Source organism: Podarcis filfolensis (assembly GCF_964270895.1).
Source record: "Podarcis filfolensis genome assembly, chromosome: 4".
In the NCBI taxonomy this organism is placed as follows: domain Eukaryota; kingdom Metazoa; phylum Chordata; class Lepidosauria; order Squamata; family Lacertidae; genus Podarcis; species Podarcis filfolensis.
Window position 1 is genome coordinate 45062554 of NC_139607.1, and position 15174 is coordinate 45077727.

At 38.4% G+C, this 15174-nt stretch overlaps 1 protein-coding gene across 19 annotated transcripts in view; it reads right to left on the bottom strand.

Annotated features, from left to right (window-relative positions):
• Positions 1 to 15174, bottom strand: part of DMD (dystrophin) — a 953416-nt gene that overhangs the window by 552683 nt on the left and 385559 nt on the right. For all 19 annotated transcript variants that reach the window (XM_083612216.1, XM_083612211.1, XM_083612219.1 and 16 more), the window contains 4 exons: positions 11960 to 12139; positions 8607 to 8782; positions 3743 to 3866; positions 1813 to 1900 (listed from right to left, as the gene is read on the bottom strand). In XM_083612216.1, coding sequence (XP_083468342.1) covers positions 1813 to 1900; positions 3743 to 3866; positions 8607 to 8782; positions 11960 to 12139 — 568 coding nt within the window. The remainder of the gene's footprint in view (positions 1 to 1812; positions 1901 to 3742; positions 3867 to 8606; positions 8783 to 11959; positions 12140 to 15174) is intronic.

Here is a 15174-nt window from a genome sequence, read left to right on the forward strand (position 1 = left end):
GCCATAGTTTCAATGTAGAGCAATAAGTTTTAGCTCTCGACTTCCAAGGATGCTTGGAATGAATATACCAGATTTCATCCTCATTATGTGTCATATCATTACAAATTCACTTTGTACTCATTTTGATGCCTCCTAACATAATATATTCAGTGAGCATCTATTTCAGTACAACAAGAACTTTGTTCTAATCTGTCATAACAACCAATCATCCATTCATATCTCTACAAACTGCAACACTGGTATCAGGATGGAAGGTACTTCAACAATACTCACACATAAAGTCTTGTTGATGTTTTAAATGAGAAAACTTTCAACTGTAAATGCTTCCCAGACAGCTGGCATAACAGAGAAGGAGCTATAGCACAAGATCACAATGTGTGTTTTACACGCAGAAGGCTCTGGGTTCAATCCCTAGCATCTCGATTTAGCTCTATCAGATAGCAGGTGATGTGAAAGAGCCACTGGTGGTCAGAGAAGACAACATTGGGCTACACAGTACAAGGCAGCTTCGTATGCTGCTAAGCCAATCAATTATTTTGTCTCAACAGCAGGACACTTAGCAGAAGCTAAGGCAACAATTGGTGCTTGGTCCTCAGCATTACCGCACATGCACTACTCAGAGCTAACCCTACCATTGGGCAGACTGAGGCAACTATCCCAGGCAGAAGATATTGAGGGATAGGATGACAGTGAGGGCAGCCCACTTAGGACCCCTACTGAGTCCACTGGCCACACCCAGAAATAGGAAGGTCACGTAGAAAAATGATGGGGGACATTTCCCCAATTTTCTCTCTGTGTGTGTGGTGTGTGTGTGTGTGCCGGGCCATCATATCTCTATAACTATACCGCTCTATGGTAGGGCACAGCTGTGCTACACAGCATATCCCAGGCCCTCTAAATGTGCAATGAAAGATGCTATCTTGCCAGTTTGTTTCTGTATGTAGAAGAGTAAAAGACCTAGAAATCTACTCCAAGATACAACAGTTAGATCTGTACTCTTTGCACTCTGTTATTTAGTGCATAAGAACAGCCTAGGTATTTAATAAATTAGATTTTCTTTTTAAAAAAAATCCAATTCACAATCAAAGGGGAACAATAAACATTATATGGTAACTGCCCATATAACTGCCCATCAGAGAAACTGATCTTTGAATTATATATTTAATGGGAAGCAAAATGCACAGAGATGGCAAATAGGATTGTAAAAACTGGTCTTGAAAATATTGTTGGTGGTAGATGCACAGACTGAAAGAAGAGACAGATAAAGTAAAAAATGTAGGTTGGCAGGCGGGAACAAGTGGATACAAACACTTAAAGGAAAGAAGAAAAGCATATTATTATGGGGTAAAGGAGACAAGTTGAAGAAACTACAGGAAAGCCATGTGATCAAAGTGACACATACTAAAAATAAGGTCTAATCCTTTTCAGATAATTTAAATAATCTCTAGTTTCCTCAAGTTTTAAGATAAACAAATTCAGTTCCAAAGCTTAAGACCAAAAAATGGGACTGTGAACTGAATTCATATATGAGGATTGAGACCAGCTTGCTAATAGCCTGGACCCTATTTTTTTTTGGGGGGGGGGAGAAATAATTTTGAACTATGTGTCAGCACATGGTGCTAAATTTCAAGTGTTTCTCCTTTTCTAATTACAAGATATCATTCAAAAGAAACATACAAAAAATGCAAACTTACTTTACTTAACTGTTCCTTCACAAAGTGCTTTGCTAATATAATTCATGTGAAAAATATGAACTTGTGTGTTTTATCAAATCCCTAAGAAGATTATCTAAATCAACTGCCATGTAATTACCATTCACCATCTGTTCTACCAGGGCCTCAGCTGATCTGCTTGCATCTTGGAGTTTCCTGTACTTCTCAGGCTTTTCTCGTTCGATGGCCTGCAACATGAGAGCAATAGTTGACTATTTCACAAGGAAGACATTTAAAAATGAGTTATAACCTGCTAAACAAGAACCTAGCGCTCATGGTTGCATAACTATGTTTAAAACAAACAATAGCTGTCCCTTTTACAGCTAATAAGGGACACGGATGGCGCTGTGGCTTAAACCACTGCACCACTTGGACTTGCCAATCGGCAGTTCAAGGCCTCATGACGGGGTGAGCTCCTGTTGTTTGGCTCCAGCTCCTGCCAACCTAGCAGTTCAAAATATGCTGAGTCCTTTCTGGACTGAGCTAAAGGAAGGTTGCCTGCTGAATAGTGGCAAGGAAGCAACTCATCAGGAAGCAAATCTTACTTGTCCCATGTGAGCAGTTCTGTCCAAGGCCAAGGTAAGCCTCAGATATTGAAAGTGTACATTACAATTATTCAGCAATTCATATTATTAAATATTTTCAAGGGATTATTTATTTTATATAAAAAGTTAACATGAATAATTCAGATCACTGCTTTATACACCTGATTTTTCATAAGTATAAAATGTTGTTCTCATAGCAGAGGAATATTAAAAAGCATAAAAGGAGATGATAAAAGATGAAATGTTGGTTCTCTGCGATGTTCTACACAACCTTGCAGATCTGGTTACTAGAATCGGGACAAGGCAGCGCAGGATTCCTGCTTCTTTAGCAGGTGTGCTAGAACGAAACTTTCAAAAAGGCATACAATCTTTCTGCTGCCATGGAGGAAAAGCTCAGGTTCTGAATTATTAAGCTAATAAACCCCAGAATCGTCCGCGACTGGACCTAATAGTCAGGGTTCACTTTACCTTTTTAAGGCTAGATAGTGTAGTTCAAGTCCCACAGGCTAGCTAACAAACCTACTGGACTGAAATATCAAATGCACATAGTTTTCTAAACAAACAAAACACAGTTTCCAATTAGGTAGTTTGTGGAAACCACTGAGATAGCCTGATAATGAAAAATGCACAATAGTAACACTACTTTGAAAATGTAGGCCACACAGAAAACAGCATTTCAGGAAACACCAAGCTGTGCATGTAATATCTCGTTCTGCATTTTTACAAAATTAGCTGTGTATGTAAACACACGGGTTCCTTCAAACATCATGTGCAGGAATATTTACTGATCCACCACATTTAAAGGCATAGCTGTACTGAATTATGCATAAGATGGCTTTTTGGGTTTATGTTTTTACAAGCCAGTTGTAAAAGTGCTTGATGATTAAAAATCCTGGCAGATATATTCATTTCTACCCTCAAGAAGGAGGAGGGCTGGAACCAAAACATTGCTTTGATGGATCTGCTAGTCCAGATTCTGTTTCTAACAGTGGCTGGCCATATGCACAGGACATGACTGCCTTGTGTTCTTGCCCCCAGCACCTGACACCGAGAGGTGCACTGTCCCTGAGCCATGTACCATCCATTCAACAATATCAGCTCATAGTTGCATATCATATCCATTAATGGATATGATATGTCAACTCATGGGCACGATTTTTCAGAATTCATGTTTTGAAAAATAGCATTTACTTTCCTCGTTTTTATGCATTGCCTTGGATGTTTGTCAAAGCTGCAAACAGTGAGTTTTACATTTCGTAGCACTCACCCTGTCCTGTATACAAACAATGCAGCTAGGATGGGTGACAGTGAAGCTTTGAGTTAAAAATTTCCCTTTCTCAAACTTAGGCTAAAGAGCAACACATGGTTGTTTAACAATGGATGGTAAATAGTCAAACACAAGTTGTACTTCAAGAGACAGGGTTTTCTAGCAAACTTTTTCTGTGATTCTAATATAAATTGTTAAGTATATGATTTTTTTCCTACATTAACTCTTTCTCTGAGGTCTGACAGGTTCCCTTCTTTTCGGTATATTGCAAACTCTGGGCTCTGGAGTACAGCTTCTGAGCGGGTCATCCAGCTGTGAAGCTCTGTTGTATCAGCATCAAACCTAAGAGGGAGAGAAAAAGAAAAAGAAAAATACACAGGATATTTCTAAGACATACTAAAGCTAACACCAGATGTTTAAACCAGAAGTATGAATTAAAACTGAAAAAGAGCTATCATAATTACAGACATACACACAAAAAGGCTTTAAATAGTCTGCGTTCCTGAATATATCACACAATCTGTCAATATAGCAGGCCTTTTATAAATGTATAAATGCATTCTAATTTAAGGGGTTGCTCTGCCTTTAGTACAGATACAACTCCAGTTTCACATGCTGAATTTCAGGGTTTAAGGTGGGATTTTAAGTTATTTTAATGTAGTCCCCCCCCCCAGTATATGTAATAAGGTCACTTCCTACCTTCAGCTGGGAGTGGGTTTGCTCCAGTCTAATAAAGAAGTCTTGTGTGGAGGAGAGGGCCTGCACCCATTGCCTGATGGGCCAATAACTTCAGGGGGAGGAGCTGGCATATAGCAGCTTGCTCAACACCTGAGTCTTCCTTCTCTGCTTTGCAGTAGCATCCTGCCCTCTCACCCTTGATTAGAGTGGGCTTACCCAGTTGCCAAATGGTGCTGAGTATCCGGAATTTAAGGTGATCTTCTTTTCAGCTATTTCATTCTTAATTTGATCTGCTTATGGTGGGATAGGGTTCAGTTTGGTTGCTTGGCTTGTTTGGCACTTAGTATGGGCAGGTAAGAGGTTTAGATAACGGCCAGTACCCTCAGACACATTGTGTGGAGGGCACTTGACTAACCATCTCCTATTGGCATCTGGCTTGGAGGGGGCTGCTTTGTGTGGAGCTCATGGGGCATGGCAGGTGACACCTGAACAATGACCGGGGGGGGGGTGTGACTGGCATCTGTCAGGCCACACACCTATGGCTTCTCTTTATGGGAAGATGGGTTTGCCTCCATTCACAACAGTTTGGTTGAGAGATTTGCTCTGTGATGGTCTGGTACTTAGCAGCGGGCACAGTATTTTCTGCTTGCTAGTACAGGTTAGGCCTGCCCACAGTTCCTTGTTGCATTTGTTTATATTGCCCAATACAATATATTCAAACAACCAGGAAGTGACTGACATTTCTCTTTGTCATTAGAGCAGTCTACATGGTAAGTATGATGAGACTCTTTCCATGTAAGCATTGCCAGATCAACATAACCTAGTTTTGTCTCTAATAAAGGAGGACACAGTAGGCAAGTATTGAAGGAAATCAATTCATCTTTTGTTTCCATTTGCTTCCTCTCCTTGCTCCATTTTCCTGGTTCTTTTTAAAAAAATTCTTAAGACCTTTATTAAGAGATGCTTGCAGTTTGACTTGAAAAAATCAAGTGTACCGTATATTTCATACAAATTAAAAATGAGGTTCTTAAAAATCTGAATCTGACCAGATAGGAAACAATTAAAAAACAATTTTAAAAAGGTGTATTGAGAAAAAAACAGGCCTTTAAAAAACATGTCTGTCACTCCAAAAAGGAGACCACTTTAGGTAAAAGTAATAAAAATCCCATGCTGCATAGATAACGCAGAGAGTTCGAGTTATCTGGTCAACAGCAAAAAGCAAGCACTTAAGGTCTTCAGTTCCAATTCTTCTGTTCATTTCTTATTGCTGGAATTTCATATTCTCTTTAAAATTTCATATTCTCTCTTCTTTTCCCTGTTCCTCACTACTTGTATCATTCTCTCTCCCTTCTTTCTGCAGAGGCCTTCTAGGAATAATCCTCCAGAAAACAAACAGGTAAGTGACGACAGCTATGATACAACACATAACCCTGAAGGGAGAAGCTGTGGTGTGACAAGGAGCCACATATCCAGCCTATCTAGAGACATAACTAGAAAGTGCAAGATCACAGTAGAATATTTCCAATAACATATGGCTCATGAATCATATGCAGTTGCCTATGGCTGAAATATTCTACTAGACTGTTCCTGATTCAAATTGTCGGAGTCTGGCTGCCAGCTACTGTTTATTGTTTTGAGCAAAGTGGTACTGTATGGAGCATGGAAATATTGCTGCATGATTTTCAGTAGGAGCCGAAGAGCAAAAATTCAGAGCACATTAAATCAGTAGCTTTAGTCATATTACTGTATTTAAAAGTATATTTTATTTTGGCTGTACTTAAATCAGCTGTTTATTTTGTAAAGAGAACAAGATATTTATCTAAAATTCACTAAATGAGAAGACACTAGATGGAGCACCTATCCTGCTTTAAATATACATCTCCTTTTTCAAAAGGCTTGGCAGCTAGTTTCTGATCCAGAGTTATCTACAATGACGCTCTGACAAACAGTCTTTGTACAGTGACATGGCATATTATATGTACAGAGCAATTTTAGCTATGGTCTAAAAAGTGTATCATTCACAAGTATTTCAGAGGTTGTAAGTATCAGAGGGTAGAATTTAAAAAACACATCTAGTATTTTAGCTTATTCAACAGCAGGAAGAATTAAAAAAGTAGTAGAAATTTCTGTGGGAAATTTCTTCTGGGATGCCCCAGGTGAAGAAAGAAAAATCTTGTGTTCATCAGTGATTTTCTATTCTTCTTGCAGGAAGGCTGGAAAAGCATCTCCTCCAGGACTGGGAAGGCAGTTTCCAGTTTCTAGAGGAGTAGAGTCCTCCTCCTCAATCCTCACATCCTGAACCACTGAAGCATTCAGGGAAAAATGTAAATCCTCACCCGTCCCTCATACACAAATGTTTTAAAAAAAAAGCAGTGTGAAAATGAAATAATACTATAGTAACTATAAATAACATAATATTTTACTTCATACTGAGCTCTGCATTTATGCTATATCTCGATTGGCATTTATTTTACTGGGTAAAAGAGTTGTCAAGAAAAAAGAGAATGTTTGGCAAGGTTTGTGAGATTTATCTGCGAGCGGTCCTTAGTCCCCTTTCAGAACTGCAATCCCCCAGAGTTCACTTTGGGAAAGCCATGATTGATGATGGGCAAGTTTTAAGGTCTGCACTAGATGTTTTGAAGCAGTTTTAGGTCTGCATGACTGATGCTTTGAAGCTAAGTTGATCCAGAATAAAAAACTGCTGCAGCTGCACCCTCTTTTGTTCTCCTTTTCATGGGAGGTTTGAATACAAGAGCAATGTTATTAAAGACGTGTGGAGACTTGCAGTCATCCTGCATGTAAAAGAGGCTCAAAACATATTTAGCTTTTTACAGTTGGTTCTCATGGTCCATATTAGTTTGAATTTCAGACATGCCTAGTCCATCCAGTGGATGAAGATAGTAACTTAATTGTAAAGCACAGCTATTGTTTCTGTCTCCATCCTACTCTTATCCCCTTCCAGTGTTCCTAAGCAAAACAAAGAGCCTGGCACAAGACAGTCTTTCTTATCTTCATTTGTTTCAGAGGCTCTTTCATTGTGGAACTCAAGGCAGAAAAAGCACACTTGTACTTACCTGAAACGTAGTATCCCATTCCCAGCAGAAGGTCAGGTTGCTGCCTCCTCATCTCAGTGGAAGGGAGGCAGCAACCTTTGGGGAGGTGGGTCTCCCATGATGCAGTTTGCAGACTCGGCAAGCTTGAGAAAATCAGGAGTCATAGAAGAAAGAAAATCCTACCTCACAATGTAACTAAGGGGTGACTATAACTGGACATGCAGCCAAGCTAACTATGGAAAACTACACTTCAGGTAAGCACAACAGTACTTTTCCCCCATTCCCAGTATTCAGTCAGCAGGATGGAAAGTACAACAGCCAACCTTACTAGAGTGAGAAGGCTGCAGGTATTAAGGTGGTCGGATCTGCTGTAGGACCCTCCAACCACATATTGCATTAGCCAAGGCACAGGCATCCAGGTGGAAACGCCCTGTAATGGTACTATACTAGGTGCAGCCCCAGTGGTTGCATGGCAAATCTTCATAAGAGGAATGTGAAAGGCGAAGGCAGCCAAATCTTATTGCCTTTGCTGGAATCATCACACAGCTAAATGTGTTTGTGATGTCATCCTGCTGGTGATTCTTGATTCAGACGTGGGGATTATTGTATTAGTATTCCTGCTTGTAATGCTTGCCTCTGCCCTGGTTTCTAATGTTCCTTTTACACTGGATTACCTGTTGCATGGTGGAACTGTGGCTTTTTGAGCAATATACTGTCATGTCACACTAAATTCCATTCACATCAGTGAGCATGATGGGACACAACAGTGAACGTCATCAGACATGTTATCACCCTTTAGGCACATGCATGATTCTGTTCCCCTTTGACAATGGCAGGAAATAACCATATGCTAGAATACCACCTCAATGCAGACTAGAGTCTTCTGTTTTTCGTGTAGTTACGGTAGCCTTTTCACCTTTATGTCTCGTTTGAACCATGGGTGGGTGGCATGATCCGTAAAAAACTGCAGGGAAATTACAGCACAACACTCCCACAATTTTACAGGATAATGGGGTTGCAAGCAGATTTTTTTCTGGAAGCAATTAACATGGAAATGAGCGCTGAACTTCTGCTACATTCTGCTAGATTTCCAGATGTGATTTTTATGTCATGAGAAAGATTATATAAAACATTAAAATTATCAGGTAACCCAGTTAGAAAAAAAGCCTGCTTTATAGAAAAGAATATACCACTGATTTAAAAGATAACATTAAACATTTAAACATTTGCACTTTAATTTAAATCTTCAATATTTACACTGTCCTGATATTGCAGTATATAAATACTTCTATATTTTAATAATGTTGATGAAAAAATGTTCCCTCATTTAAGCACTTTCCCCAGTCCTCACCTTTTCCTAATTTCAGAATCCACAACTATTTGCCTCTTCTTGTGGGGCGGCGGTGGTGGGAGTTCCTCTTTAGCATGCTTAACCAGGATTTGCTCTCTGGTGGTCACCATAGTTACAGTTTCCATCACTGTTGTCTGTGTTAGTGATGTCTGAGTGGTAGCAACAGCCTGTGAAATCTGTGAGAAGTATTGAAACAGAGGTCACACATTGCCTGAAAGACTTTAATAAAGACTGTTTGGAGTGGCAATAGAAAATAATGAGAAACTGCTCTTCCTTGTTCATGGGTTGACCTTCAGAACAAAACAACACTGTATTGAACTCAAGCCAAATTGTTTTATCTGACTCATGCTAGGTGAATAAGACATATGAAAAAGTCAATATAAAAATCAGGAGGAAACGTAAATAGAATGTATTTATGATGCCATTTATACCAAGTCAAGCAAACAAAGGTGAAAATGAGAAGTTGGATTTTGTGAAACAAATTAGAGAATATGTATGTGTTCATTCATATTCTTTGCTTCAACAGCTGGCTACTTCAGCAGACAAAGGCATATAGCTTAGAAAACTAACTGAAGTAAAGAAGAACCTATTACATATTCACAACCACTCAATTTATTTTGTGTGTGTTTCTTAAATGACCTGTGCTCATTTTTACTAATGGAACAGTTTTTTAGACAAGAGGAAGCATTCTTGATGGCATTAATGGTTCTTTTTCTTGCCCTCCAGGGCAACATTTTCCTGACACATAAGAACAAAGCATACCAGATGTTACTGTGGTAGAACACACGACGGTTCTTTCTACAGACCTCATGCTAGTCAAAGTTCCCCTTTGGCAAATCCACACCATACATTTAAAGCGCATTTGATGTACATATAAAGCACAGGGCTTCCTGGATGTATCCTGTGAAGTGCAGTTTCCCCCTCAAAGAACTACAGTTCCCAGAACCCTTAACAAAGTACAGTTCAAAGGATCCTTTGTGGGAAGCCATGTGCTTTAAATGAGCATTGAATGTGCTTTAAATGTATGGTGTGGATCCTCTCTTGGTCTCAGTACCACAAAAAGCTTAAGTGAATTGGAGTTCAGTATGTGGAAACAAATCAAGTACAGTGGTACCTTGGGTTACATACGCTTCAGGTTACATAAGCTTCAGGTTACAGACTCCGCTAACCCAGAAATAGTGCTTCTGGTTAAGAACTTTGCTTCAGGATGAGAACAGAAATCATGCTCCAGCGGCGCGGCAGCAGCAGGAGGCCCCATTAGCTTTAAAGTGGTGCTTCAGGTTAAGAACAGTTTCAGGTTAAGAACTGACCTCCGGAATGAATTAAGTACTTAACCCGAGGTACCACTGTAATACATGCTGGGTGAAGAAAACCCTGCCCTGTCTCTAGTGTGCACAGCAATGTAATAAAGCGACTTGAATAGCGGCAGGGGGGAACAACCTTGTTGTGTTGCAGATTGCTAATGTGTACATAGCCTAAGTTATAAAAGGCAACTACTAGCCTGCTTGCAACTTGAGTTTGCAGTGCTTGGCACTGTCAGGGGAACAGTCAGCCCAGGCTATTCCCTGCAGTGATCTTAATGGCTTGCGCTTGGCTGTCGTCAGTACATGCAATCCTCAGTTGCAAAGGCAACCCAACTTAGCCTCAGACACCCCACGAGAAGTGGTTCCACTAAATTGCATAGGGAGATAATCTATAACAAAACTAGGATGGCAAGAAAATTATTGTGAGAATAGGTCACCAACTGCAAAAGAACCTGTTGTTCTACAAATTTTTTACAGACTGGATTACCTCTTGCAATTTTTGCAGATGCAGCTATCAAAGGCAGGCCGGGATAGGTGCCTACTTGAGTTTGACAGCTTGATTTTTGAAGGTTTTTTTTTAAAGGGAAGGAAGGGCGAAACTGGTTTTCTGTGGCTTGGATTAATGGGCTGGAAAATAATTCAGTGGCTTGAAAAGCCTGCCTTGCTACTGTCCCAAAACATATTCAAGTGGCATCCCTTACTATTAAAAACATGCCTTCGCTAATGCTTCATGCAAATTGATGAGTGCTAAAAGTTTATTTCTCAATTTCACAAGGAGATAAAATCCCTGGCATTCTTCTGCTTTGTAGTAAACAGTAAACCAGTCCAAAAATGGAGGCAATTTGCATTCAGATAATTTAAATGTGCAGCTTGTGAGGTTTTCCCTGACAGGCCAAATATCAATTTATTAGATCAATAAATTAATGCCAAGAGGTAAGAAACAGCAGATTTATCAGATTCTGCCTTCAGATGTTACCTTTATGTTGCAGTATATATAGCAAAATGATGAGACCTACTCCATAGCCCAAACCCATGCAAAACACAGCATTGCGAAATTTATAGCAATGTTCAAAGAACATTTGAGAGTTCTTTCTCAGCCAAACAGCTGAGGATTTTTGAAGAAGCCCATCATGTTTTGATACGTTTAACAAAAATCATGAATGCAGTTCTGAGCATCTATATGCTGGCACCAAATTTCATCTGAAGCAATATTTGAAACAAACAGCTTCATTGGCAATATTGGGAGTGGCTTCGTATTCCTATGTAAATTAACAAACAAATTCGTATTCCTATTTAAATTAACAAATAAAGTCACTCTACTAATATTTGGAATGGAGCATACATAAGAAATTGCACACAATTTTATTTAACTGGTGCTGAACCTTAAATTTGTTACCCAGCAAATTAATGATTTATTAGATTGGCTATAGAGATCTCTGTTCCATTTTCTATCACTAACATGGTGTGGCATCTCTATAGTAACCATTTATCAGCAATGGTAGTAGTAGCCACCCTATTTTCCTCTCCTTACACATGAGTAACTGTTAACCTTGAACAAGCATGTGGGTGTTTCTATCACATTTGGTTTTTATGGTTTTTATGGCAGAGGCATCTATTTCTTATACTACAACAAAGCCTGAATCCAACAAAATCCTTAAAAGATGGAACCAGAAAATTGTGTGTGCACTTGCACATGTAAAATATAAATGTGCATGTGCCAGTCTACCCTTATGATACACATTAGTTCACACAACAGCTTTTATCAAGGTAAAAAATGAAGAACCCCCTAACTGTGCAAAACGTATTTGTAGAACCAAAAATATTTCATGGACTTTTTGTGAATATCTGAAAGCCTGGTGAGGCAGAGTGGAAAACCCTGTGGAAATGAAAGGACAGGTTTCACACAACCCTATTCTAGTTCAGAAGAAGCTCATGTCTAAAACAAGCTCAGAATGAAAAAGATTTGAAACTTTGCCAATTTCACTTCAGTCACTTCACAGGCATATGATTTAACTGTCATCAGCTGACAGGACAATAGTGATGACAAACCTGCTTAGAACTGCTCTCCAGTTTCTGTGCCAAACTATCCCAACGCTGAGCCACATTTTCCAACCACCCTTCCAGCTTTTGAGATAGTGCTTTACTCTTCACAGCTGAAAGGAGATCTTGGCTGAGTGAGTTGAGTTTATCCATAGTCTTTCTCTTGATTTCCAGTTCTCCTTTCAATATCTGTAAAATAGAAGAAGTCATTCAGGAAACGCGCAATTAATTGATTGATGTACTGGTACATCTTAAAAAGAGGAGGAGATGGTAAAAATATGATGTGATGTGTACAATGGGCAAGAAAATAAACTGTATTCCAAAACATCTGGGAAGCAACAGGTGAGGGAGAAGATTGGACTACACAAGCACCTAGACTTGACATAATGCCTCTATGCCATATTCTGAGGCTCCTAAAGAATTATTTTATTAAAAAGTGTAGCTTACTGCACAGTCCTTCTTGCAGCTACAACTATGAAAGCATGATTTACTGTAAAAAGGAATGTTGTTATAGTGAGACCATTAGAAATTATGAGCAACACGTGTTTTTCGGTATAAATGTACTAGACTAACTGAGTGCATTTTATGATTTGTTACCGCAATAAGCCTACAATATAAACACTAATGTTAAAAATAAGTTAATGCAAGTATATTCACTAATATACATGCAAAGCAGCAATTCTAAGCAGATTTTCATAGATGACCTTTAAACTAATTGAGTCCCAAAAGACATTTAAATGACAAATGAAGCAGACTTTTAAATGTTAATATGGAATGAAGTATGAGATACAACCCCCTCCCCATTATTATTATGAAGGCGACTACTGGTTGTTTGGGGAGAGTATCTGAAGCTCTGGCCTCAACCAGCCATGCTGGCTTGGGTTGATGAGATTTATAGTCCAAAACATCTTGAGGGCACAAGGTAGGCTGCATTAAATTAGCAAATAAAAACTTACTATATTACAGCCTAGGAATTACAAACCAATGTAATTCTCCAGATATAATTTATCCAGAAAAACAGTTAACACTGCTATAATTTCCAGATTTAACATTACTTTGCTCATAACAGAGATGATGTGATATTGTTTATGTCATTTGATGTTTTTTTTCCTTAAAAAGAAAACTATAGGCTTCTAACAGTCTTAAACATAGTCCAGGTTATCTAGATGCTACTGATACTCTTGGTGTTAAATAAGAGTCAATGAGAAAACTCTTGGAAATCCCTGTGTATTCTTCAATTTATCTTTACACTTACCCAGAATTCATAATAAAAAAAATTAAGTAGGAAATGAGAAAAAAGGTTATGTTTATCAACAATAACTTCATATTGGTAATCAACCTAATGAGTCAGTCGAAGTTGACTGAAAAAGATTTTGAATCAATATTTTTCTTTTTTACACTGAACACAATAATCAAGTATGCCATTTTATTCATTTATGTATTTTTAAAATAGATATCTATAACCTGCCCTTCAGTAAGTGCCAAGGCAGCACACAGTAAACATTAAAACATCATTTCCAATAAACACTAAAACAACAGTAAATCAACATTTAACATCTATATGAAAGTGCTGCGGAAGGTAATCCTGAAATTGGCTTGCGGATGATACTCAATTTTTAATCTCATTTTCATCTCATTTTAGGGAGGCAGTTGAAGTGCCCCAGCCACTCTGGGCAGCTTCCAGCATATATAAAAACATAGTAAAACATTAAACCTTAAGAAGCTTCCCTAAATAATGATAATTTGTTAAAGAGGTTGGATATTGTTAAATTTATTAACTTCTAAATATACAGGCATTCTTTAGGGATTACTTCTGTTCTATTCTGTTTCTACTACTGTTAGTTGCTCCTTGGAGAGATAGGCAGGACAAAAATTTTAACACACACATGACCTGAACAAGAGTGATCATAGGGTCACCTATGTGTTGTCAACACGCAGCCTTTTGATAAACCCATGAGGGGTAGTGCAGATCCTTGAGCCAATGTCTGAGTGCTGCAATGGGTTATGAGAAATTACATCCAAGCCAACCTTCAAACTACCACAGGACTGGATGGAAGCTTATATCATCTGTTCTGGGAAACGCCTATATCTTTCCCACAGATTCTCCTTGGCCCTATGGTGCTCTGTTGGCAGAAACAGCCAAGGAAGGGATGCCTTTCTCTAGTTTTGGTTAGCAAACTGCTCCGACTACTTTTCTCAGATAAGGATTTAATCATGAATTGTGCTATTTTCATCCGGATTTGGGAAGGTTTTAATTGGTTTGCTTTTGTGATTATTGCTCTTTTCATCAATGTTGTTGACCACATCAGATATCATTCTGATGTTAGAGAATAAGGTATATAATATATAATATATAAGGCTGTACCAATATTCCTTAGGTTTTTCAATTAACAGGAAACAAATATGTTTCTCAGAAATAAGAAAAGGGGTGAGCTTTTCAAACGCTAATTGAATGATTGTCATTTGATTGGGGTCACATCCACACCATATAATTAAAGTAATGGCTTCCTCACAACCATCCTGGTAACTATAATTTGCAGAGGGTAGCTAAACTACAAAACTTGCTATAATTTTAACGCCAATTAATTTCATTTTATTTCCCTAATATTTCTGGTACTGAGTAAAATCTAAAAATCTAAACTTTAGTCAAAGTAAAAGATTAACAAATACAAAGAACACCATCTGGTATCTCTCTCTCTCAGACTCCCTTTAGCAAAAACAAGGATTTGCTTTTTCAAATTGTTCTGCCAGTATTTGCCCTTTTCAATATTATGGGGCTTGTGTTGAGGATTGATATAGATATGTGCTATATTTTAGCCTATGGAAATTTACTCAGGTCATAGGGTTAGGCACAGTTTATCAAGAACAACGTATGCTTAAGGTTATGCTGACAGATGGTCACAATTTTTGATCTCCAATTGTGACATATTTTAATGAACATTAAATTTGTAGTCACCGTGTGAGTCAGCAGGGACGTTTAGCAGCAATTTTAAACCAGCTGTCAGGTACCTGTTAATTAGTTTGAACAATCAAATGGCAAGATCTTTAAAATATATAACCTTTCCGTTTTTTCACAACAAAACTGACATTTTAAGGTCTGATTATGGGACCAAACTTACTGTAATAATTTCTAATTTATTTTTAATATATTGAAGGCCACAGTGACTTTTTTCTTTCATATATCCACAACATGAGGCAAGGCTACAATAACTGTAACACTGTTA